Here is a 24,514-nt window from a genome sequence, read left to right on the forward strand (position 1 = left end):
TATGCATGCTGTTGAGGGTACGGTATTGGGGCGAACTACGGTATTTGATCTCCTCCGCAGTATTTCGCATAGATATAGTCTCTAACTAAAATACTGTCAAAATTTCAGAATCTTTTTGAATACCGTATTCAGGAAATAACCGTTAAACTACGGTTACAGTGACGGCATTTCAAACCCTCGATGCGCCCGCATGGCAGATCTATCTCCATGATTACCTATCATCAGGTAGGCACCGTAGGGTCCATGTATCAACGGGATGCACCGCTGAACATATGTATATATATATATTGACGTGACTAGGTATCTGGCTACAGCTATTGTATCCTAAGACGTAGATGGATTTCTGAGGTAGGTACTTTTTCAGGATATATAATGTGGATGCCGGAAAGATATATAGTTGCCAAAGTACATTCCAACTTAGAAGATACCTATTTATTGTGTTATCCTGAGCCTAGACGGAAGCCTTGGAAATCGGTACCTACGTTGAGCAATGGAAGCCATTTAATTTAAGCTAAGGCTGATATCCAAAAAATGGCGCCAAGATACCATATCAAAACAAAAGCTAGAGCTATCATGCAAAGAACCCAGTGTGAAAAGGAATAGCTACAGCGAGACACAAGACTCAGAGCAGGTATCATTGATTGCAATCAGGTCAGATCGCAAAGACGTCTGAAAGGTAAAAAAAAGAAGCGAAATTCACAAGAGGACTCCATGGACCGATGCTAGATCAGCAGATCTGGGAGAAGAAAGGTAAAAAAAAAAGCTAAAGAGAAAAGAAAGAAACGCAGAAAGGGATGAACCAAGGTAAAACCTGGAGCCTGGGTTCAAGAGAAGCGAAAAGAGATGATATGAAAAAGGCATAGACTGTAGAAAAGCACGCCCGTAGTGAACGAAAGCAAGGAGAAACATACATGATTCCGACAAAGTGGGTAGGTCAGGTATGGATGGGTATGTAGGGAAAGAAAAGAAAAAAAAAAAAAAAGGGAACTGTAGTGGACGAAACGCGTGGTAGCACCCATGAACTAAGGGGAAAAGGATGGGTAGGGTATGTAGGCAATAGGTACACCAAAGGGATCGGGACCAATGAGGGATAATGATTCACTTTTGGGTGAGAATTTTGAATGATGTAGAATGTGAAGATGAGATAACTCCGTCAACCAAACCTGTCAGTCGAGACGAAATGAATGGACATAGGGCAAGGCAGTGATGAGAAAGGAAAAATCGACCGGAAAACGAAAAACGCTCAACACGCCCCCGTAAAAATGAGAGAGGGTAAAAAAGTACACCTTGGGCTGTCACAGATGGCGCTAGGTTGTGAGATGCAAATAAAAGTCATCAATTTATGGTGTATTGATGACAGCTGTGCAAGGGAGGAAAGGACAAAGACTGGCAAATTCTACCCAGTAACACCCATAGCGCCAGGACCGGGCCGTGGGCGGTAGGGGAGACCTTGCTGCCCGTCTGTACCAGCTTGGCTGCCATTGCTATGGCTTCGTTCACGGTGATAGGCAGCCTGAGGTGGCTGAGGTGGCGCAAAGTCAAGACCAGCTTGGGGCTGGGCACTTGCTGAGTGGGAGTGCCCACTAGGCCCTGGAACATGGCGAACTGAGCTCTGCATCTGCCAGGCAGTGTCCTGAGAAGGATCGGTCTCAATTCGAGCTGATGTCGGGGTGCTCGGATTCCGATGGTTGTTGATGGTAAAGGTATCCCCGCTGTTGTCCGGTCTCGTTGAGAAGCTTCCCCGCGTAATGTCACCATACCGCTTCAAGATGTCCTTGGACGTGACTTCAGAGTTCTCCTTGAAAAGTGTAGGATCACTCAGAACAGCTTGCAAGTCCTCCGGAATCTGGTACAAAATAAAAGTTAATTATGAATCTTTTCCTGTGGAAAACACGAGAAGAAGAGAGCCACTTACCTCACACATGGTGTCGTTATACGTGATCAGCGCGTTGACCGCTTCAATTGCTAGGAAACTCTCGTCCACGGTGCCGTTCTTCGTGTTCGGGTAAAGAATGTTGGGTGTTATGACGGTAGCCAGGTTGTGAATGTCCATCTTGCTGCCCGATTCCTCATCAATGTGCGAGAAGGATGATGTCCAGTTGAGGAACGTGAACAGGACCTCCATCGTATCGCGATGAGCCTTGGGTAGGAGACAGCAAGCCAAATGCAGCACTCGCTTCTGCTTCTCAGAGTCCGACAGTTCTGTCAAACTTTTGTCAGTTTTTCCACTCCCACACACAATGCACCGGCATTAACTTACTCTGTGAAGCAACGAAAAGACGGTGCAATTTGAAAGTCATCAATGGATCAGGCATTTCGCGAAGGAACTTCTTCAGAAGCGCAGCGATCTGCACTGGACCCTCCTTTGTCATGTCGACCTGGTCATACTTGGTATCGATCAACTCGGCGAGTTCCTTGAGACGACGAATGTTGCCATTCTTCCGGAAGACACCCTCAACCGACATGTCCATCTGGCGCATAGCGGAGACGGAATCGTCTACGAGTGCTGGAATCCGCAGGGCACCAGGGCCGACACCGTGTCCAGACTCGGTACCCTCCTTGTCAACCAAGTAGTCGAGTGAAACACCAAAGACTCCCTTCTTCTTGCCCTTCTTCTTCTCATCCTTGAAGGCACGGCCAAAGATGTTCCAGATGGTAGGCTTGCGAGATTCGATTAGAGAGAGCAGCTCTTCCATGCTGAACTGCCCGTCTAGCAACGGCTCCATCGACAAGACGGCAACATGGCGGACGATGAAATATTCCAATGCCGTGAGCTCGGAAAAGTAACGTTTGCTACGAGTCGAAGAGTCCACAAGCATATCCAGCTGGTTCTTTGACATCTCACGAGCGTGTCCTGGCTTGTAGGTGGGCATTCCTTCCATGGTTCCCACAAGCTTAGAGCCGGCATGTCGATAGGCGTTGGGGCGCTGCTCCTTGGCCTGTTCAGCTGCAACGATACGAGGAATGTCATCCAAAGTGAGGGCATCTTGAGCACCGAATGTCAGATCCTTCACAGTTTCGCCATTCGCATCTCGTTCCTCAACGATCTGGAAGCCGGGTCCACGAGGGTCACTGCCATCGTTACCAGAAGACCCAGGTCGGACACTCCGGCCCTCGGGGCCATCGATAATTCGAGATGCGCGAGCTTTCTTATATGTCGTAGAAAGAGTGCGCTCATTGCGAAGAGAACGCAAGCGACGCATCTCACCGACAGTCTGCTCCAGAGACGACTCCTCGAAGCCACCACGAGCACCGCCACGAGACTGGGAAATAGTATTGGACCGGCGAACATCACCGGGGTGCACGCGGTACCCATCCTTGTCCTCACTGCCTTCAACGTTGGGATCTGCTGGATTAAGAGATGAAAAAGTTAGGAACTTTGGATGCTGGACCTTTACAGAGGAAAAAAAAACAACTTACCAGATGCAGAAGGAAGTGTTCCTCCAGCACGGAGAACGGCTAGAAGGCGTGCAAGAGCAACTCGTAACAGGAAGACGAACTGCTGCAACTTGGTGACCTGGATGAAGCCGGCCTGTGCATTCGGACCGAGATTATGATGATCAGCGCATGCTGAGCAGTACGTGCGCTTTTCGCCTTCATGCCACAATGCATCCACAAGATCAAAAGTCAATTCCTTCTCACACGAGCAGCATGCCAGATGAGGGGGTTTCAGATGCCAGCGGTTTTCTCCGTGGCGGACACACTCGTCGTCAATGGGCTCCTTGCATGAGATGCAGCAATCTGAAAGTTGATCGGCTAGACCCTCGACACCGGCATTCAGATCAATGGGCGCGTTCTCATCTTCTGGCGGAGCGAGGGATTCTTGGTCTGCTAGGTGTGCGAGGAAGTTGTGCAGACCGTCCGGTGCCGACTTTTCCCGCTCAAGCTTCAAAGCACCCTGGAGACCGATACGAATGAGAAGCTTAAGGTAATGAGCCAGGCCAGTCACCAACGAGAGCAGCTCCTGGGTGACCCCGAGCTTGCGAACACCGGTCTCTTGCGTCTTGGATAGGAGGGCGAAGAATGCGACAATCTTCTTGCAGAGGAGTTTTGCCTCTCGACCATACGATAGATCTAGATGATGTGGGTTAGCCAGAGACCGAGACCGAGAGAGCAAACAATGACATCAATGAGCGAGACCTACCCTTGACGCCATGAGACTTGATGTACAATGCTAGTTCGTCGACGGCAGCACAAAAGGATTTCCACATGCGCAATGAATCGCTTGGCGACGATCACACCGTCGATGTATGCTCCATTGCTGACGTGTAGCAGCATGTCAGAGATGCACGCGGCGGAAGATTCCTCAAACGTGGAGAGAGTACTCCAAATATTGTAGACTTTCTCCTCCATGGAATCCTCTTCTCGGCGAATGTTTTCGCGCTCCTCGGGTGTAGCATCGGCGTCGACAGGGGGCGGTTCCCATGTTTGGCCAGCGGGTGATAGTCGGACATTCCAAAATTTGTGGATCATGTAACACTCGGGGTGCCAATGTTGGTTTTGGCCATTACGGAAAATCTCAACAAACTGTTTGAGAATTGCGGTATGACATCCATGGCATCGCTGTGCAAATTGAGTCGAGTAATGGAAATGACAGTAAACTTTGCCCTCATGTTCGTAGTAGGAGTCCTGGGCACCGAATACCGTAGGACACACTGAACAAGTGAAATGCTCAATGTGGTATTTGCGATCTAATGCTGTAATGTAGGAGCCACGGAGAGCACCGCCACAATCGTGGCATAGAAGGTTCAATCGTCGGAAATAGTCCGTCTCGCAGAGGGGGAATTGGCATGATCCATTGTCCGAGTCAACGGGGAAGAACTTCGAGGCGACGATTTCACCACAATCCTATGAAATAGTTGTTGTCAGTTTCAAAGGGTCTCTCCAGATAGATGGAAAGAGGGAGTAGGGAGAAGGATGGGCTTTGTCTGTGCAGGATCACCACGTACCTCGCACTTGAAACACTCCAGATGGAATGTACCACCCAACGCGCGCACAAACTGCCCAGTCAAGGGCTCATTGCACTTTTGGCAGAGACGGGACGAGCCTGGAGACTTGTTGTGGGGTCGCCCATTAGGGCGCGATCTGTCCCTCACATTGGATCGGTCCCGGAAACCTGGTTGATCAGGTTCAAGGCCCCGCGGGGAACGGTCTTCTGGGCTCAAAGGACTGTGATTTCCAGCTGTGCGGGTGGAGGGTGAATCAAATGGGATGAGACTATCCTCAGGGGAAGTGGGTGTGTTTTTCTGATAGCTACTTCCGTAGGAGGTGTTCACAGTCGGAGTGGGCTTGCCTGCGACCAGGCTAGCCGGAAGTCCACCGGGGGGCATGACGGTCCCCCTTCACAAATGAAGGATGAATGAGGTTCAGGCGTGGTAGCACCGCAGGTAGAGCATGCACGTTATGTGAGGAGGTGACGGGTGACAAGTTAGGGACGGGGAGGTTCGGTGATGTTGATGTGTCTCGGTAAACACCACGAAGTCGCGGGAAGGATCTCTCGAAAGGATCTAGCTCGTGCTATTAAATCACGGAGGGAATTGGTTAGAGCAGGCCACCTATGGGCCTCTTGGTTCTGTGTGAAGAGTGGGAAGGTGGACCTCGAGTCCAGGGTCCAGGAACTCTCACTCACCCTCACGCCATATAGGGACGACACGCGGGGAAAAAGGCGAGGGGTATGAATTGAACAAAGGAGTGACAGCGCGCGCGACCGACCGGAGAAATCGCGGGGAAGGATAGAGATAAGATTGAAGCCAGGGAAGCAGGATCCTAGGCGCGCACAGGTCCGAACGACGACGCGGGGGTGGTGGTGGAGGAGGAGGAGGCTGGGAGCTTGCGAGAGGAGCCGGCGCAGGCGACCGAAGTCACAACCATGGGAGGGAGAAGAATCACGAGAAATCGGGTTAACGGAGGGTAAGATGGCCCTGAGGAAGTTGAAGTCGAGTCCGAGTTGAGGGGGAGAGGGGGTGGTGAAAGAGGTGGGCGTTTGGGGGGTGAAGGAGAGAATGGAGAAAGGTTTGGGTTGGGCATTTGTTGCCCCCTCTCTCTCTCCCCTAATTAGCGGGCATACACTTTGACTACGGGCCCACGCTTTTTTTGGTGCTCCCCCAAATCAGGGCCCAGGTCACGTGGAGCTACACCGCCCTGTCATCATTCTAGGACTCGAGTTTATATACTTGGAAAGGATTTAATTATGACTTATTTTCTGGATTTTTGATGGATATGTATCTTTGTCTTAAGCTAGTTGTTTGTTTTTGTCTCGTGGCCCTTCGTATCTATGTATAGTAAGGGGGCGTCTTTCCTGTCAACTCCCGGTCGTACCTGGACCCGCTTGAACCATCCCGGCACTGTCCATGGCTCCTCTCGTTTAGGCTTTTTATAGTATCAGTCTCACGGCGGCCCTGGGGTTTCAGCCTCTGCATAAAGAACGGCGTACAGGTTCCAGATGGAGATGGAAAACACAAAGATATCTTCGCTATCATAGAATCAAATGGCCGTCGACTTGATCAGGTTCTTCATCTATTTTGTTCTTCGACGGGGTCCACTATTCCAGCCACGATCCACTGTCGCCCAAAGAATCCCAGGGTCATAGCAAACTGTAAATGCCTAGAGTTTACGGAGGAGGAGATGGACACGCTGGGAAGCGATACACTGACTATATTGTTAGTTTCCACATTCTACAACCTTAATGCCATTCTAGTATTCTGCTGGCTATAAAGACAAACATTGAATAAATACTCCTTGTAATAGCTACATATAAAACCAATCTAGTCTTGATTGATATTAATATCGCAAGGCTACTAGTCTCGATCAGAGAAGCCATGGTTTAAGGCCTCAACCCAGTACCAAGGCGGTCAACCAGGCGGTAGAGTAAAAATAGTCAGAATTGCCAGCAATAATGCCAGCAACAACTTACTACATACTGCCCCTCTCGACGCTTTTCAAAGCACTGTTATTGGAGAATAGGGAATGGGCTTGGCTTTCCTAAAGATCAACCCCTACAGCAAGGACCATTGAAGATAATGTCAATTTCATGAACCATCTAGAGATCTATACCTGTCTACTTATTAAAGTAGCCTACCCGAAGCACAGTCCGAAGCTCTAAAAGGGCCGAAATGGAAAACTCCCAACCTCATCATCCATACCCCGGGTAGCTGCCTCTTTGGACAGTCTTCCCTTTAGTTTTTCCTCCTCCACCTACCGCCCTCGTCAAACTATACTTCCTCATCTCCGTTCCCCATTATTTGCTCCGATTACTCCAACATCCTCTCCGCGGGTACGCAGGTTTGCAAAATGGTGGACCAGTGTGCCCTCCGCGTCATGCGCGTAAGTAGAGCCGAAGCTTGAGAGCTTAAGACAAGATGGCCAACTCATGCGACCGAATATAGGAGCTGAGACAGTTCGCCCGAAGCGATGATCTCGGTATGTTGTCATCGTCAGCTCTATTCATAGACAACGAGTTAACGGAAGCTCCAGCCATCGACATCTCCTACAAGGAACAGAACACCCGTGAGCTCAACGCTCTCATCATCGGGCCGCCAGATACCCCATACGCCCAGGGTTTCTACCAGGTGAGTCTTGATACGGATGAAGATGAAACTTCAAAGTGCTTGACTGACTAGCTTCATTTCTAGTTCTTGATCAGGATCCCTCCTGGTGAGTACAAATCGGTTGGGCTTGAGCTCCCGCATCTCAAGATAGAACACCATTGACATCGCCACAGAATATCCCGAAAAACCGCCCACTGTTACCCTGCAGACTACCAACAACGGACGAACACGTTTCGGTCCAAATCTCTATGCAAGTGGAAAGGTCTGTCTGTAAGTCTTCCCTACCTACCCATGGGATAATGTCCAGAATCCTAACCTATGATGATTGAGCAGATCGATTCTAGGGTAAGGATTTTATCACCACCCCGGTTTGAATGGTAGCTAGTCATCACAGTGATTGATCATATATACAGCACTTGGTCAGGTGAATCCAACGAACAGTGGTCCCCGGTGCTGGGACTAGAAACGGTCCTCCGATCCATCCAGAGTCTCTTGGCCGCTAAGCCCTACAATCTGGAGCCAGGCTTTGAGAACGATGATGACGAGGAACAGAGTGAACTGTACAACGCCAAGGTAGGATGACATGTCCCCAGAAACTAACAAAATTCGATATCGCCCGGGGAATTGAAAACTCCTAATGAATAGAGGTGACTCCGATTGCTAACCGGAGCTCTCAGATCCACCACGAGAACCTTCGGCTAACGGTCATCGTCCCTCTGGAAAAAGCCTTTGACATCAAAACCACACAACCGAGCACGAGGCCAGGCCAGGGCGTTTATCTAGGGGCAGGGATTTACCAATCGAACTCCAGTGTGCCGGAAGCGCCATTCCACCCATTCCTCGATACCTACAAGAGGCGGTTCCTGTGGTATCTGGAATCGTACAAGATGGCCATCGAGCATGGCCTTAACGATAAGAAAGCACGAGCCCGCCACTCCTTCCCTTTGATGGCATTTGAATGCGCAGACAATATCATGGGGGGCTCCTGGGATTACGAAGACATGAAAAAGCGCCTGGCAGTTCTCGAATTGCGCATCATGGAGGAGACGAAAAAATGGCCAGTCCAAGGGAAGGACATGGACCAAAAGGACCATCCACTCGCAGCAAGCCTTCGCGCACAGTCTCAGCAAATCACGCGTCAGCTTACCCAGCGAACGGAGGGGATGGTCGTCCTCGAGCTCGTGGATGACAACCCGTTCCTGTGGCGCCTCATCTATCATGGGAGGCCGATGACCCAGTATGATGGAGGTGTTTTGAAGATCAACATCTTCATCAGCCCCAATCATCCTGCAGAACAGCCGCGAGTTATCCTCGAGACTCCGCTGTATCATGTTCGTGTCTCGCCACAGAACGTGCTCATCTACCTCCCTCTCCAGGCAGATGAGATGAGCCGTCATGTTGACGGCATAATCAGTTCTCTAGAGGAGGATAAGCCGCCCGTCAATCCTCTCATGACGGTGAATCCGGAGGCAAGTGCACTTTGCTGGGGGTCCAAGGAGGAGCAGCGACAGTATAGTCGCAAGCTCCGCCGCTCAGTTGCGGCAACTCTGGAGTAAGTTTGCCTGACCCGCACACACACGCAGGTTATAGTCTTGAAGGTGGACAGCCGTGCTGATGGAGCTATCCGCTTAACAGGAACCTATGACGGAGGATAGAAAGGTGAATAGCAGATGGCTATGTTATGGCTCAAGGGTCATCGGGTTGTCAGAGATACGATTCCTGGAGATGAGCAGGATACTATGTGTAGCATTATCTATCTAGCATTTTAGCCAGCATTAGCTTAAATCATTTGTCGCTGTGCGGCTCACGCCAAGTGCCAAAAAGAGCAAAACAAGGACGGAGTATGTATTGTCGTTGCAGTATTCAATATTGACAATAAACGAGAGTTATCACCAACTTCCAGTTCTTCCAGGTAATCTCCCCCCTCATATGGCCTAGTTGGTCAGCCAGGTTTGCGCCACCTGGTTGGCCAAGGGTGTGCCCCTGTGAAGGAAAATTGAGGGGAAAACGGTTGACTGGTATCCGATGTCGAGTATATCTCCACGGATGGCCGGGCACACCCTAAGGGGGGAGAGTGGGCGAGCGAGCTAATCCCCCTCGCTCGCTGATTTCTTCTTTTATTTCTTATTTTTTAATTTAATAAATAGATTTCTTCTATATCTTCTATTCTATGTCTAAAATAAGATATTTTAAAGATATTATGGTGTTGTAGAGGGGGATTGTGTAGCGGGTGTGGTCCCAAGGGAGTATGTACTTCGGCATCGTGGGATAGCGATGGAGCATTTTGGTGAAGTATATAGGGAATCTCAAAGTTGGGGGTTCGATTCATGGACGGGGAAGTCTTTTCCCTCCGGATAAATTCGAATGGGCCTGATAACGGGGAAATCTTATCGCACGTGTCAGCTGATCTGGCCCCCGAAGCTCCCCCGTCCCCTTTTCAACCCCATACCGCATCTAATCTCCCAATCAATTAGTTCACCATCTCACACTACCTCCACAATGTCTTCCCAACGGCGCAATCTGGAATTGGGCAACGTGCTGGTGGTCGGTGGCTGCGGCTTCCTGGGGTGGCACATTGTCGATCACCTGCTGAACTTCCCCTCGGAGACGGATCCCAGCAGCGCGCTGCCAAAGCCCCAGAACGATGCGCGCTTCGAGTACCCGACCCTGGGCTCGCGCTACCCCGAATACAAGGCTACGGTCTCGGTGGTTGACCTGCGCACGACGCACAACCGTCTTCCCGGCGCGACTTATTACGATGGCGACATTACCTCCGTCGAGTCGATGATGAAGGTGTTCAACGCTGTCAAGCCGGACCTGGTTATCCATACTGCGACCCCGTCTGTCCTTGACGGTAACAAGAAGCTCCTGCACAAGGTCAATGTGGAGGGAACCCGCACGCTACTACAGGTTGCGGGTGGCGAGCACGGCGACTGGGGCGGCAAGTGCAAGGCGTTCGTCTACACTAGCTCCAGCTCGGTGGTGCACGATACGCAGAGCGACCTGAAGAACGTCGACGAAGAGTGGCCCCTTATCCGTGGTCGCCTGCAGAAGGAGTACTACTCTGAGACCAAGGTGAGCATCAAGGCATTGCGCTATCAACTAAACCATAAACTAAGCAAAACCAATCGCTAACATCGATGTCCCCCGCAGGCTGATGCCGAAGAGATCGTCCTCAACTACAACCGCCAGTCCCCCACAAACATGGTGACCTGCGCCATCCGTCCTGCCGGTATCTACGGTGAGAAGGACACGACAGTGACATACAAGATCCTCGAGCACGGCTCTCAAGCCTCGCAGACCGTCCTGAAGATGCAGCTCGGCGACAACGACAACCTCTTCGACTTTACCTACGTCGGCAACATCGCTTACGCACACATGCTCGCCGGCCACCGACTGCTGGCAACCTACGACCGGTACGAGTCCGGCCAGGGCGGACCCTTGGAGCACGAGCGCGTGGATGGCGAGGCCTTCAACATCACCAACGACTCGCCCGTCTACTTCTGGGATGTGACGCGCGCCATGTGGGCGCTGATCGGCCGGATTGTCGAGCCCGATCAGGTCTGGGCACTGCCGGAGGGCCTGTTGGAGGTTGTCGGTGGAGTGGCGGAGAGCGTGCTGGGTCTGTTCGGTAAGACGCCGCGTCTGACCCGCCGTGTTGTGCGGTACTCCTGCATGACACGGTACTTCTCCATTGAGAAGGCGAAGTACCGTCTCGCGTATCTGCCTATCGTTCCCGTGGACGAGGGTATTGCCCGCGCTGTCGGTTACGTGGTTGAGTCGCAGCGCCAGACGGAGGGTAAGAAGGCGCTGTAAGTCGAGCTGGGGAGTGATGAGGAAAAGTATTGTCTATACTGTAATAATATCCCAGGTATCAAGATCCTTGGGCAATGTCATTGATACGCCGTATATTGAATTTATTGCCTCTTTATTTACTTATGCCATTGCTCAACCTTATTCCGTTTCGAAAAACTCTCAGGAGGGGTTGGTCACATCATCATCATCATTATTATTTAAAGCCCTATTCACGGTGGTTCGAATTTACATGCATAGTGAAACATAATTGGTCAAGCACGAACTCTCGATCATAAAGAGTCGGGCAGATAATGCCATTCAGCCTATCTCAATAGCAAATGCAGCCCAAAATCACACCATCATAAGCCCCATCGGGAGCAGGTATCATAAAAATCCAACCAAAACACTAAAAACACATTAAAAAGACCCCTCAACTAGCATCTTTGTCCGACGAATCAGACCCCTTCGCACTCCCATCCCCCTTATGATGAACATCCAACGCAGAAACATTATCCGCCGGAAGTTCCTGGCCCTCATGCCTCGCAACCTCGACATCAAACGCAGCCTTGCTATTGAAAATCGTCTCCATCTCCTCCAGACTTTTACCCTTGGTTTCCTTCACGAAGAACCAGACGATAATGGCCATGATCACGTCTAGTGCTGCGTAGAAGAGGAAGGTGTAGCTTCCCCAGGAGTCTTGCATGTAGGGGGTTACGAGGGAGAAGAGGAAGTTGAAGAGCCATTGTGTGGCGACGGCGACGGAGGTGCCGACTTCTCGGATGCGGGAGGGGAAGATCTGCGAGTACAGTGTTAGTTGTATATGTACTGGATAAATGGGGTGGGATGTGATATGCAGAAAGACGTACCTCGGTGGTATAGGGCCACGGCAACGGTCCCCAGCTAAACTGGTAGATCGAATTGGTAAGGAAGATCATCGCCACCGTCGCAATACCCGCAGAAGTAACCTCCTGCTGGGGCTTCGGCGTAGTATTATTGACCACCGTGACAATGACGAAGCACACCGACATAAGCAGCGCTGAGATCCAAAGCGTAGGTTTCCGTCCCCACCTCTCGGAGAAGAAGAGGATGTAGGTACCGACAGTGACAAACTTCTCGGCACCGAAGAGACCAGTAATTAGCAAATTTCGGCTGCTGTCGTTGCCGACTAGGAGCTTGAAGAATTGCGGGCCGAAGTAGGCGAGCGCGGTCATGCCTGTGCACTGCTGGCCACAGAAGATGAATACGGCGAGGGCTAGACGGTAGCGGTTCGCAGGCTCGAGGAGCTCACGCTTCTTGAGGCCATCGGTGGCACGGAGCTCTTCGATCAGGCCAGTGCGGATTTCGTTGAACTCGGCTCTAACCTCAGGGCCTGAAGTGAATCACAGAATTAGCACGACAGTCCAGATTCTATAGAAACAGAAGATATGCTTACCCTCACTAGCACGCATCCAAGTCAGACTCTGCCATGCCTCTTCGTAACGCTCCTTCTTGGCCAGCCAACGCACACTCTCAGGCTGAGTGAATAAACCAAGAGCCAGGACAGTCGCCGGGACCAGCTGCAGACCGACTGGGATCTGCCACTGCTTTGAGGAGACGGGCAAAGTCTGCTGAACCGCATAATCAATCCAGTAACTAATCATAACACCAAGCGCAAAGAGCCACTGGACACCAGATCCCAGCATACCACGAATCTCCTTGGGTGCCATCTCCGCGTTATACGACGGCACAACGGCTGTACCTCCACCAAGACCCAGACCCGAGACGAAACGGCCAATATAGAAGCACACCAGGGAATGCGACGGCACAACTTGCAAGATGACACCGACGCAGAAAATAGACATGGCGACCTGGACGGTCTTTTTGCGGCCGTAGCGCTCGGAGATGGGGAAGATGAATAGTGCGGCGAGGAAGGCGCCGACATTCTGCAAGCTGACCATGACGGCGCTCACGGTGGTCTTGTCGGTGTATCTGAAGTCATCCTTGTAGGATTGGAATGTAAGAATTCCACCTGTAGGAATGGGTGATGAGTTAGTAACTGGACTGAACTAGCTAATACTCAAGACGGCCGAGCTACTCGAGCTATACACAATGATGGAGATGAGAACTCACCGACAATGCCCGTGTCATAACCAAACAAGAAACCAGCCGTACAGACAAAGAAACCGAAAAAGTATGCACGGAAAGCACCGAGTCGTGTCCCGTTAAGGCGTGCCATGATGAAATGAAAGAGAATCCGTCGCACAGCCAGCTGGGAGCGTACGGGAACTCGACCAGATAGATAGAGAGGAAGAAAAGAGAATTACCGAGATTTCAGATGCGAGACTCGGGGCAAAAAGATCAGCTTATGAATCTTCGTGCAACGCGATCTTGAAGTAGCTAAACTTGACTAGTTAACTTTAACCAACTCGGGTCGGCTGTTTCTGGGCAGATGTCCAGCACGCAAGCGGCGCCCGCTGATTTCGCCATAGCACGCAATGGGGGACTAAGCCATAGTAACGACCAGTCAGGTTTAATTATTGCAATCAGGGTCTCTAGTACGAGTCATGTCATATTATTCTTATTTACGCCTCTAAAAATGCAATACTTTTATTCTATCTACACATCTTGCCCTTGATTACAGCTATTCTCATGTCTCTAATAGCATCAACCTCAATATCCACCGGTCGCAAATGTGGAGCCGCAGCTTCTCCGCATTTACCAAGCCCCACCCCAGACTCGACAGGAAATCAGTCTCCGCAATTATTAAAAAAGGATACCTCTTCGAGGGGCTTACTATTCTAGTCTGCATCGAACAAATCCTATCGGCTATCGGGTCTCGGCCAGTCGGCTCGATCGCCCCGGTTCTTCCTGCCTCGCGTCCATCACGTCAACCTTATTAACTCCTGCCATAACTCCTCTGGTAGGAACAAGTTGGGCCATATTCTCCGCGGAGTGATGACTATAAGTGGTGCAGCTGATGTCTAGGCATGTTCTCAATTGCTTCCAGAATTGCGCAATAGCCGGCACCCGACCTTGATGCCCTGTGCATACGCGCCACAGGGTACCGTTGCACCTGGGACCCTGTCGCATGTCGGCACTGGTCAGCCACATGGCGGCAACGTGGCGTTAGGGTTCAAAAGGCGACGTGATGGCCGAAATATGGATCTTCATACCCACCCGAGCGATATCCGGTGGCCACAGGTGTTCCTGGCGGACGGTTGATAGCCCCAGTTGACCGGCAGACTTTGGAGAGACCAGCCCCCGGAGCGGCTGGACATCGTTAAGCAGCATGCTAGCGTTCTCAACTCCCCACAGTGGCATGGAAAGGCGATCGGGGTATGTTTTACTCTGATTCCGATACCCTTCAATCCGTTCAAATCATTAGTCCCATTGAATTCGAAGGACACACACTTAATTGTGGCTTTCACGCCAGTTGCGCAAGAATAAAGAGGGATAGACCAGTTCGAGCCCGGCTCGTCAAATATCATCGAATCACCCGCAGCGCGGCGTTGAGCGATGCCGTACCCAAATCCATAGCTAACAGCGATGTTGTCTATATTGGCGTAGTCACGGAGACTTGTACACCCGTATAACGGCCTCAGCATAACTATATTGTTCTTCTATTATCCGTAGGTAAATGAACATCCGTGGAACATGCTCCTATAGTGACGCCATATCAGCTCTGCACTGCCATAATAACCTCGACTGGCCGCATCAAAAGTGCGAAGATCCGGTATCGGCCGTGGCTTGTTGGCGAACCACACCCATTTCAATTGGCCCAAGGTCTCGCTGACGGCGAATAAAATGCATGTTTTCGAAAGGGTGCTCAACCAGGAAATGAGCGAGTTCAGCGATACGTATTTCCAGGTAGGCTGAGGCTGGTTATCGAATCGGGCCAAAATAATAAAGATGGCGACCACCAGGCTAGTTGACACGAAGATGGCAAACATTTCCCAGACAAACCAATCTGAAATCCATGTCCCGATCGATCGTCTTGTCTTTAGTTTCTCTCCAATTTTCTCGATCGAGTCAGATGACACTAATCGCTGCTGGCCCGGCTCCGCTGTCCGCTCCACAGAGGGTGCGCTCAGCAAATGTGCATTCATGTTGGGGTCATGGTCTTTGTGGATGAAATATTGACGTGAAGGTAGTCTTGAGATAGGTGAGGCGGGCATGCTTTCCGTTTGGTTATATGCTGTAGACCTATCGGAGAGGGTTCATCTTAGCCAAAGTGAAGAGGATCAGGACACGGAAAACGATGTCTTCTATACGGATTAGTGCCCAACGCCTCAGAAACCTGAGCCTCCTCGGGACCCTGAAGCAAGAAGCAAGGGCTGCACATCCCTCGGATCGACGACTAATCAACGCTGATTATTCACGAGTGGTTTGCCTTTCTTTTTGCACTAGTTGCATTAAGTTGAATCCGAGCCAGCAGTAGAGATCCCCATGATCTCCAGGATCTCAAATTTTGTTAGTATAAGTTGCTCTTAGCAAAGGTATGTATCATTAGGGTTCCACTCCACTCCTGGGAATCACAGCCTCCCCTACGGCTCCACTGTCAGCCTTGCTCTTGGCATGAGACAATAATACGACTAATATACAGACGCAGCGCGCACTTCCAGGGGGTTGATCACTACATTTGAGCACCACCGGAAATCCCCCACCCAGCTGAGAAAGGGGTCCCGGAAGCGTGTCTTTTGGATCCTACCCTCCAATCAGGACGCTGAACCCCGAGAGGGACAGGCAGCCAAGAATGCAGATGCCCGGGGGGAAGAAATCGGCCCCGAGAGCTCTAACACCTCGTATATGCAGGGCTTGCAGATGTTCCATGTGGGAACACAGTTCAAGCGAGAACCAGGCTAACTACTGCGCATTGCAAGGAATGTGCTGAGTCTAGAGGGAAGACACTTAGGTTGGGATCGCCATCTACCGAAGTGCTTAGATGCACCGCCTCAGTGTGCTGAGCGTAAGAAGCTAATGTCGCAAGATTCCGAACAAGATGACGTAATTCATCGTGTTAGACTAGATATTAGTTAATATCTATAACAAAGCGCGATTAGCATGAATTTCCTCTTTACATCTAGCACTATAGAGAAGGTAGACGGTTCATAGGGATAAGGATGTTGGGAAGAGTGCGCAGAAGCTGAAGCAGGCAGGAAGTTTCAGATCAGAGGGGTTGGCATATACACTGGTGTGATGTTAGTGGACTACGGTCACCTTAATGAACGCGAGCGTTGTAGAGTCATATGGTGACGTGGCCGAGGGCAGGTCCCTCTTTCAAATCGTAGAAGTTCAAGGGGGCCTACCACGGACAAAAGCAGTATTTAGGTTCATCATGCCATCGATATTGTGAGGCGCTGAGGCAGAATTGATTCAAATATACTAGGCCAACATGCTGTTTACAACAATCATGAAGAAAGGAACCAGAGGAGAAGGGCAGTCCTACTACCCCTTTCTTCCCCAATCTCTTTCTAAAGGGCCTCCTTATAGGCATCGAAATCGCCTAAATATAAAATGATTTTAGATTGAACACTATGCGAGAAGATTTAACTTAAATTAGCCCAACTTAAGCTAATATTAAAGGATATCAGGTGACCTTAGTAGGTATAGCCAAGTATGATATTGGAGTCTCAAGCGATTGGACTTGTTCTGATGTGGATTCCTACTCACATTATTTTAGAGGCCGCCTCAGGGTCAAAGCCCACCATCATTCTCAATGCGTGCAATCAAAGGCCCTCCAAAACAATGGTACAGTAGGAGTCTTCAATTGCTATCAAATTGACTACACAGAGTCGCTAGACATTATTTGGTGCTTGGGGGCATACCCCGCCCGCCAAGAGGTTTAGCATGCATGGGCCCGAGAATAGTGCAATGAGTTTTGTTTCTGCTTTGTAGCCGCCTCAACCCCCTTTTCCCCACGCATTCGACTATCCAGGATTAAGCCTTATCTTACACGAGGCTGAAACCAAATTCGTGGTTCGTGTTTCGCTATTATATATCTACACTCGTTTTGACCTGTAATGGTGGGTGTACCGCGCAGTAAAGGCTGTCTAGCCTGCGTCCGAAGACGAATCAAGGTAAATACGTTTCGTACGATACACAAACCAATTACCCGACGATTGATGTGAATGTATAGTGCGATGAAAGACGCCCAGGGTGCGACCGGTGTGAGAAGAAAGGTTCATCATGCCCCGGGTACACTAGGGACCTGAAAATCAACTTCTATACGAATCCTCGCGCCGTTGGAAGCTACAAAGCAGGAATCGAATCAACTCCTGATCAGCACCCACACGTGTTTGCTGGTGGGTCATCCATCGATGGAGCAGTGGCGCCAAGCTTAGCCAGTGTGGCCATAGCTGAACAGTACCGTGAAGCATTCTGTGGTTTCGTGGAGGCCAATTTTCTAGGCCTGTTCTACGGCTACAGCACCCGTGTTGGTACGAATTGGTTTGATGTAGTTCATAACTACAGGGATACGGCTGGAAAGGCACTGGATTTGTGTCTACGTAGCCTTGGTGCTCTTCATATCGGTCGCTCACTCGGGGATGACCGACTGGGCCTCGCTAGTCGGGAGATGTACGGCCAGGCATTGAACCACTTAGCACGTACCTTGAGAAATCCGGCTTTGGCGACCGCAGATAATACTCTTGGTGCTGCGATTCTTCTCGGAGTATATGAACTGACATCTTCAACTGGACAAGAGTCATGGATGTTACATTCACGGGGTATCTCGAATCTTTATCAGATACGTGGGCCCCAGGCTCATGCTGACGGTCTTGGTCGGACGCTTCTCTTATCATTCCGGGGGTTTCTTGTGTATGAAGCGCTGACCCGTGGCGAGAAGTGCTTCCTAGAGGGTGAGGAATGGAGATCAATAATTCCCGACATGATCAACGAGGAAAGACGGCGAGGCAAATTTTCTCGACTCGGAGAGTTGATCGAATATTCCTTTCATGAAATAGCTCGCTGTCCAGGCTTTCTTGCATCAGCAAGGGCCCTGATCGCATCTGCGGACACGACTGACTGTGAAAGAGAGGATCTGATGACTTCAGTATCACATTGTCAGGGAGTACTCCTCGAACATTACTCCGAACTTATTGCTGGCTTAAATGCTAGTCGGTGGCCTACAACCATACAGACACGAGAATTCTTTGGTCCTATTCCTTTTCAGGTTCGCGAAGCGCTAGCGGAGTTCTCTCTACAGGGAATAACTTCAGCTATACAAATACTGCAGCAATTGCTCGTTAAGTTGCGGTCTAATGATCCACGTCGGATTGAAATGTTTGATCCAAACAATCAACAGAAAGAAGCCCGATGGGAAAATCTCGACTATCCCCCAGGCTTGAACCTCACTAGTGGAAGGAGACACCTTCAACTTCCTAGAGCGACAGAATGTGAGACTCCATATACCTGGCCTGACCAACTCTCCATGTCGATGGGTATGCCAATAGACACGCTCTGAGCGTTCTGAGAGCTGTGTCCTGAACCTACCTTCTTCCACCGTATACCCAGCGATGAGTTGACTTTGGTAATGGCACGGTACCTGACTTTCTACCCTGAAAATGAAATGAAAGTCCAGGGGGCCTGCACGGTTTGAGTCAGATGAACAGTAATTATAGGTTATTCAAGTCAATAAGTAGCCATTACAATTTATGAACCACATCAAGTCCCACGGATGGGGCATAGTGAGAGTCAGCTAGGTTTCTAAAGCACCCAAGCCCAGGCTGCCAGGGAAAAGCTTTGGGAAGGCCAGCTCTAAAAGGGGATTCACATTGATTGGTCGTTGAAGGGACTCTTCCACGCTTCGTATCGTATTTAGGCCATCTCGTTGTTGTTTGTTTCCCAATTCTGGCCATATGTTACAGGCGTCTGCTCCACCCGGATACGGAGCTTGGTCATCCTTCATCTTCCATATCTGGAATGGCGGCTGTCCAATCACTCACCCCAAAGCGGGTATCGGCTAGTCTCGAATATCTAGCTCTTTCCAAAAAGGAATTGATAGTCAGAGGATCTTCTGAAAGTTGATACGGTTTCCCCTCTTCAAGTCGTGATTCGATTGCATATTGTCGAGAAGGCCAGATACGCATTGTGATGCGTATGCCAGGCTCAACAATCTCCTTCCATCTACCGGGGAAGACCACAGAGCCGGCTTCATTGATAATGTCATACTTCCCGGCTTCGAATTGTGCCAGCATGTCAGGGGCATGGCAAAGACTCGTTCGGATGACTTCTTCTAGCCCCTTCATTGAGAGATTCAAAGACATGTCAGTATGGGTCTGGTCTGTTTTAGGGAGAACGCAGCTCATACCTCCCAGGTGGAGCAGTGCTCAAGAGGGAACTCAAAATGCCTCCCCATCGGGTCTGTAAATTCGATAGGCCTTGTGCGCTTCACCTTTCGTGTAGACGATTCTGGACGGCCTAATGACACCACCCAACCGTTATCCAGGTCTGGTAGTTGAGACGCCTCATTCTCAAATCCTCGGCTGGGTGATTCTACAGAAATCCTATTTATCAATTCATACCTACCATCGCCGAACTCAATCAGACTGGTGCTTGGAACATGCTGATCTGACTGAATCTCAATCCACTGCCCACATGCTGAATGTTGAATGTGGAAGCTGGATATTGAATATTTGCCTTGGTCAACTCGTTCTTCCACCCCGGCCAATAGGCGGGTACCTTTCTCAATGAGACTGGCTGGTTTGCAGTTTGTACAATAAACCGCAAATTGTACGACGCACCATACCTTGCGCACTTTGAGAACTCTTTTATTAGGTAGCGAGAAAAGTTTTCTTGTCTCGGATCGCGGGAGAAATCTTCTTGTCTTGGGTAGCGGTTGGCCACTATCATTCGATTGGTCCAAAGACAGGTCTTTCTTATCTTCGTCGTCTTCGTAGGAATTTGTGTCTCCTTCGTAGCCCATGTCGAATAGGTCACCATCCTCTTCTTGAGTGTCACTCGCCCGAAGAGTTTCTTCAGTCAATGGGGACTGCTCATTTGTATACTCCCGAACTCGATATAATGAGCCATGATTGGAATCAGAGTCCGCGCGAGCCCTATTGTCTCCGATGAATTCTTCATCTGATAAATTGGGGTTAACTTGTGGCTGAGAGCGCGGTAGAGCAAATAGAGCGAGTTCCTCCAAGTGCCTGGCAACGTGTTTTTCGAATGGCTTCCCAGTTGTGACTGACGACGAGCAAAGAGGGCAGTTAAGCTGGCCTCCGGAATCGATGGGCACAGAATGCTGGTTTTGCAGATGGAAAAACCATTCGCGCCGACTCTCATACAGTCGATATGGTGTTGAGCAATCGGGAAACACACAGATGTATGGCATGAGATCATCGAAGACATGGCGGGCCCATTGATTATCGCCCGAGATGCTGATTATAACGAAACAGTATGGACACTCAAAGGGAGTTCCATCTTCAGATTCAGCAGGCAGCGGAGGCAGCACCATCCCTTCCTCTCCGTTCAGCAGCGTCTGTGCATATGAAGTTTGAGAGACGAGTGATTGAGAATCAAACCCGACATGGGTTGGAGGCTGTTCAACAAAATTTGTTGCGACTGTATCTGACATTTTCGTGGACACTGCGTCCGATCGGTCTTCGATCGCTCGTTCCAGGCCTTTCCCTAATTTGAGGTGATGTCGCTCGCGGTACCGAAGAATAGCTCTCCGCTGAGAAATGGCTAACCCAAGTCGTTCTAGAACACTAGGTTCTGCTTGAGGATACTTGTTCAACACGTGTTGCATATCGAATGGCTCGAAGCCAGCAGCATCGGACCGCTTTGTTCCCCGAAGTCGATCGTGCTGAGCGGGTCTATTCGGGAATATCAGTATTACATTCAGCGTTCTCACGACCGGCCAAGGTGACCTACTTCCGAATGATCATCGATAGTTGAAAGAGATTACCGATCGTATCATGAACCTCTTGGTAGATCATCTGCACCTCTGATGTTCCACCGTGTTCATCCCCCGAATCTGACATATCCTCGGATCCACTTCCCGGGTGAAGCCCGTCCCGAAGATCCTGTAACAACCTTTGCAACCTCCGAAGAACTCGGAGGGTTTGTTCTTTGATATGAGATGCGTCTCGAAGGCGATGATCTAGAGAGGCCTGACCAGTCTGGTGAGCACCTATATTAGCTGCCCAGACCCGTAGACGACCCAGCTCATCTTGCCAAAGTGCGTGCGGGATCTCAGCACTGTATATTTGCAAATCATCGGAGGAAGCAATGGCTTTGAGTTTCGTAAGGCAAGATATGGCAACAGACGATATTGTGCTCATATTGCGAATCTTTGTAGGTGGAAAGATAAGGCGATGGCGGGGCTTTCGCGCTGAGCTGTGGAAACGAACTCAGTAAGGCCACGCTTGAATGGGAGTTTTATAGTCCGAGAGCGTGAGTTTAGATCTACTGGCATACAGACTAGAAACTCAGAATTCTCAGACAGGACAATGATGGTGAATTCAGCATGATAATTTTGTGATCATTGGGCAGTCGCCTGGTGGGCATTTTGAGGTACGAGATAAAATGACAGGGGTGCTGCGGGGTAGAAGCGTGACTGATACTAGCTGAGGCTCATCTTCTGCGTAGCAAAGAGGAAGGATGACATTGTACTCTCCCTCTGGCTCATCAAAGGAGAACTTGAAGAACGCCTCAAATGGAAGCCACAGGACTTGTGCTTGCGGTCCTCCCTCTCCTTCTCAACCAACTTGACAATTATGTGCAAGGTCTCGAGACACTCAAGGGGTTTCGCGCTAAGCGATACCGCAGGGAGCTGGACGGCTACCTGTCCAGTCTTGGGACACAGCAGGCGATCTTTGTTAACACTCTTGAGCGATCCCTTGATGGAGTCGTTGGATACCAAAATGAAGTGGAGGATCTGATCAACGATCCCTCGGGGACTTTTTGGAAGGAACCCACTTTGCAGTCAAAATTAAAAGCGAAAATGGAGAGAAACTATATCCCGTTTGAAAGGACCATGACGGAGATGTATGCTCTACTGGAAGAGTTGTCGCAGAAGTTGGGTTGGGACAAGAAGATGCCTGCAACCGCAGAGGTACGTTGATATTGATCGGCCTATTATTTCTGATACGAGGCTTAATTTGCCGCTAGCGTGTCAAATGAGCGCTGATCATGAACACTGGAACTTGTAGAAATGCTGGAACAACTCATCGAATATTGAAAGAGAAGTTAAGAAATTCCGGGACATCTTCTCAAAGAGTATCTACGCTGATCTACTCAACCGAATCAACACCGCCAACACATTACTCAAAACACTGGTCGAACAGTCCGAGTATCGAGAAACAGCCCGAAAACGGAGACTATCAAACCACACGCTGACGCGCTACCGGAAGTCCCGACGATCTGCTTCTAGTCTACACAAAGCAATCATAAGGGGTAAATGCTGGAGATGCCCCTGCAAAAATCAGCATGCTGTCCACTTTGTGCTCAATGGCCCATCGCTAGATACTCTTGACCCGTTGGTGGAAGGTCGTGGGAACCCCAGATTCCGCATGATCTTAGCTTCTAATGAGGTTATGAAATCCTCTTTCTGGGAGCACGGTCATGAGATTGAGACTGAGACCGACATGACAACCTCTAGCATGGGAGTGCGATATGTCTGTCAATTAGTGGATCATACCAAATCAATGAGCTTGGAGCAGACTAAAACCAGAACGCGGGTTCAGTTCTCCTCCGACTTGGCATTAAAAAGCCATGAATTGGTCACGAAGAATGCCAACGAAACCAATGTCCCGCCACCAATCACAGATATTTGCCAGATACTGTCAGATACAAAGACCGAAAAGATTTCTCAGGCGGCCCTGGGATGGGTTTCAGATGAGAGTCACCGACATAATATCTACTACGTGCGACAAGTTGCGGGGTACCTAGAATCAAAGTCACTTGCAGATCTTATCACGGCTTCGGTTACCTTCTCAGCCAGTCAGAGCAGTGACGGGATTCTGTTCAGCCAGCGAGACCGCTTGCGATTGGCAGCGAACCTGGCATGTAGTGTCCTTCAGTTCCACGGAAGCTGGCTCCGAGAACACTGGAGAGCCCGAGATATCATGTTCACCTACGAGCCCTCGACCGGTCTTGGTAGCCCCTGCATTCCGTGGAATGTAGAAAGCAATGTTGAAGACTTCAACAGCCAGACTGACGCCATGAAAGCCGCACTCATCCGAAGCCAGATACTCTTCCCACTAGGTCTGGTTCTGGTAGAGCTGTCACTATGCCAAACACTTGAGACGCTGAGAACCCCTGCAGATGAAGACCCCCAAGAAGTAGTCACAAACCTCAAGACTGCGGCTCGCGTTCTACCATCCGTAATGGAACGCAGTGGGCCGGAATATGCAAGGATCGTGGAGCAGTGTCTGTTTTGGCACGGCAGTCAGGATACGAATTTGGAGAACGAAGCCATGCAGGAAAAGGTATTCGACTTGATCATCGTGCCGTTGATGGAGAACTTGAGGAGTTTTGAGGATTGGTGGCAGAGGTATTGAGGGATGGGCTTTTGTCGACAAGTCTGATGAATTTGACCCGAAGACGTACTACTAGTTAAAGGGCGGTGGGCATCGAGATAAGTCGTTTCCCGCCAATTCAGGGGCTTTCCAGATATGTTTTGCAGTCGTTTTTGGGCACTGCATTGCGGGAAGTTGATCCAGGGCATTCGAAAGATATGGCATATCGAGTGTCGTCAGGTCGCGTTGGGCCAAAAATTGGGATGTCGCATTTAATTTTAAATCATAGCGACGCGGCTAAGGATAGTTCTTGTTGAAGATATTATGTGCGTAAATAATGCACAAGGTATTTGCAATCAGATAGAGTCAAGTAAGGTCCATCTGTGTGGTCAGCTATGTACAAGCACGAGTGACACATACAATAAACGCTTGAATTACCCCTAGAATATACACCGCTACTCGTTCCAAAATCGTGTCGCATGGGTCCATTATACTTTGGTGCTAGGAGATTGTCGCTTAGGGTGTTGTTGTTCTCGGGGCTGATTGGCGAAGTTACCGATTACCAGAGAGGGTGGTGAGCTGATGCTGTGACGGTGTGATGTCGCATGGGTGGTGGATTAGGTCGACAAAGTGGTTGCATAAGTATTGGAAGTTGGCGAATACAGGGATGATTTCCGGGCTGTGAAACGGAGAAGGGCAATAACGTGGCGAGTGAAGTTGTTGCACTGG

At 49.9% G+C, this 24,514-nt stretch overlaps 9 protein-coding genes across 9 annotated transcripts; 5 read left to right on the forward strand and 4 right to left on the reverse strand.

Moving 5' to 3' along the window:
- Positions 1–1,396: 1,396 nt before the first annotated feature.
- Positions 1,397–5,330, reverse strand: N7496_012177 (GTPase-activating protein LRG1; the record flags this gene model as incomplete). Its single annotated transcript, XM_056705090.1, has 6 exons — positions 1,397–1,846; positions 1,916–2,202; positions 2,261–3,349; positions 3,421–4,074; positions 4,152–4,848; positions 4,950–5,330. 6 exons carry the CDS (start codon positions 5,328–5,330, stop codon positions 1,397–1,399), a joined length of 3,558 nt encoding a protein of 1,185 aa, XP_056548988.1.
- Positions 5,331–7,290: 1,960 nt separating this feature from the next.
- N7496_012178 (uncharacterized protein) lies at positions 7,291–9,103 on the forward strand (the record flags this gene model as incomplete). The annotated part of the gene is made up of 8 exons (XM_056705091.1): positions 7,291–7,323; positions 7,386–7,419; positions 7,474–7,568; positions 7,632–7,653; positions 7,721–7,817; positions 7,881–7,892; positions 7,961–8,120; positions 8,225–9,103. The coding sequence occupies 8 exons, from the start codon at positions 7,291–7,293 to the stop codon at positions 9,101–9,103; spliced, it is 1,332 nt and encodes a 443-aa protein (XP_056548989.1).
- Positions 9,104–10,046: 943 nt separating this feature from the next.
- On the forward strand, positions 10,047–11,363 carry N7496_012179 (C-3 sterol dehydrogenase/C-4 decarboxylase; the record flags this gene model as incomplete). Its single annotated transcript, XM_056705092.1, has 2 exons — positions 10,047–10,622; positions 10,701–11,363. The coding sequence occupies 2 exons, from the start codon at positions 10,047–10,049 to the stop codon at positions 11,361–11,363; spliced, it is 1,239 nt and encodes a 412-aa protein (XP_056548990.1).
- A 409-nt stretch (positions 11,364–11,772) lies between these two features.
- Positions 11,773–13,557, reverse strand: N7496_012180 (sugar porter family MFS transporter; the record flags this gene model as incomplete). Its single annotated transcript, XM_056705093.1, has 4 exons — positions 11,773–12,138; positions 12,209–12,711; positions 12,775–13,350; positions 13,452–13,557. The coding sequence occupies 4 exons, from the start codon at positions 13,555–13,557 to the stop codon at positions 11,773–11,775; spliced, it is 1,551 nt and encodes a 516-aa protein (XP_056548991.1).
- Positions 13,558–14,357: 800 nt separating this feature from the next.
- N7496_012181 (uncharacterized protein) lies at positions 14,358–14,543 on the forward strand (the record flags this gene model as incomplete). Its single annotated transcript, XM_056705094.1, has 1 exon — positions 14,358–14,543. The coding sequence occupies one exon, from the start codon at positions 14,358–14,360 to the stop codon at positions 14,541–14,543; it is 186 nt and encodes a 61-aa protein (XP_056548992.1).
- Positions 14,544–14,944: 401 nt separating this feature from the next.
- Positions 14,945–15,427, reverse strand: N7496_012182 (DUF3176 domain-containing protein; the record flags this gene model as incomplete). The annotated part of the gene is made up of 1 exon (XM_056705095.1): positions 14,945–15,427. One exon carries the CDS (start codon positions 15,425–15,427, stop codon positions 14,945–14,947), a length of 483 nt encoding a protein of 160 aa, XP_056548993.1.
- Positions 15,428–17,341: 1,914 nt separating this feature from the next.
- Positions 17,342–18,783, forward strand: N7496_012183 (Zn(II)2Cys6 transcription factor; the record flags this gene model as incomplete). Its single annotated transcript, XM_056705096.1, has 2 exons — positions 17,342–17,398; positions 17,458–18,783. 2 exons carry the CDS (start codon positions 17,342–17,344, stop codon positions 18,781–18,783), a joined length of 1,383 nt encoding a protein of 460 aa, XP_056548994.1.
- A 433-nt stretch (positions 18,784–19,216) lies between these two features.
- N7496_012184 (uncharacterized protein) lies at positions 19,217–21,607 on the reverse strand (the record flags this gene model as incomplete). Its single annotated transcript, XM_056705097.1, has 4 exons — positions 19,217–19,561; positions 19,630–19,825; positions 20,063–21,139; positions 21,198–21,607. 4 exons carry the CDS (start codon positions 21,605–21,607, stop codon positions 19,217–19,219), a joined length of 2,028 nt encoding a protein of 675 aa, XP_056548995.1.
- A 374-nt stretch (positions 21,608–21,981) lies between these two features.
- On the forward strand, positions 21,982–23,827 carry N7496_012185 (uncharacterized protein; the record flags this gene model as incomplete). Its single annotated transcript, XM_056705098.1, has 2 exons — positions 21,982–22,380; positions 22,478–23,827. 2 exons carry the CDS (start codon positions 21,982–21,984, stop codon positions 23,825–23,827), a joined length of 1,749 nt encoding a protein of 582 aa, XP_056548996.1.
- Positions 23,828–24,514: the final 687 nt, after the last annotated feature.

Source organism: Penicillium cataractarum, assembly GCF_028827025.1.
Source record: "Penicillium cataractarum strain IBT 29864 chromosome Unknown utg000010l, whole genome shotgun sequence".
Classification (NCBI taxonomy): domain Eukaryota; kingdom Fungi; phylum Ascomycota; class Eurotiomycetes; order Eurotiales; family Aspergillaceae; genus Penicillium; species Penicillium cataractarum.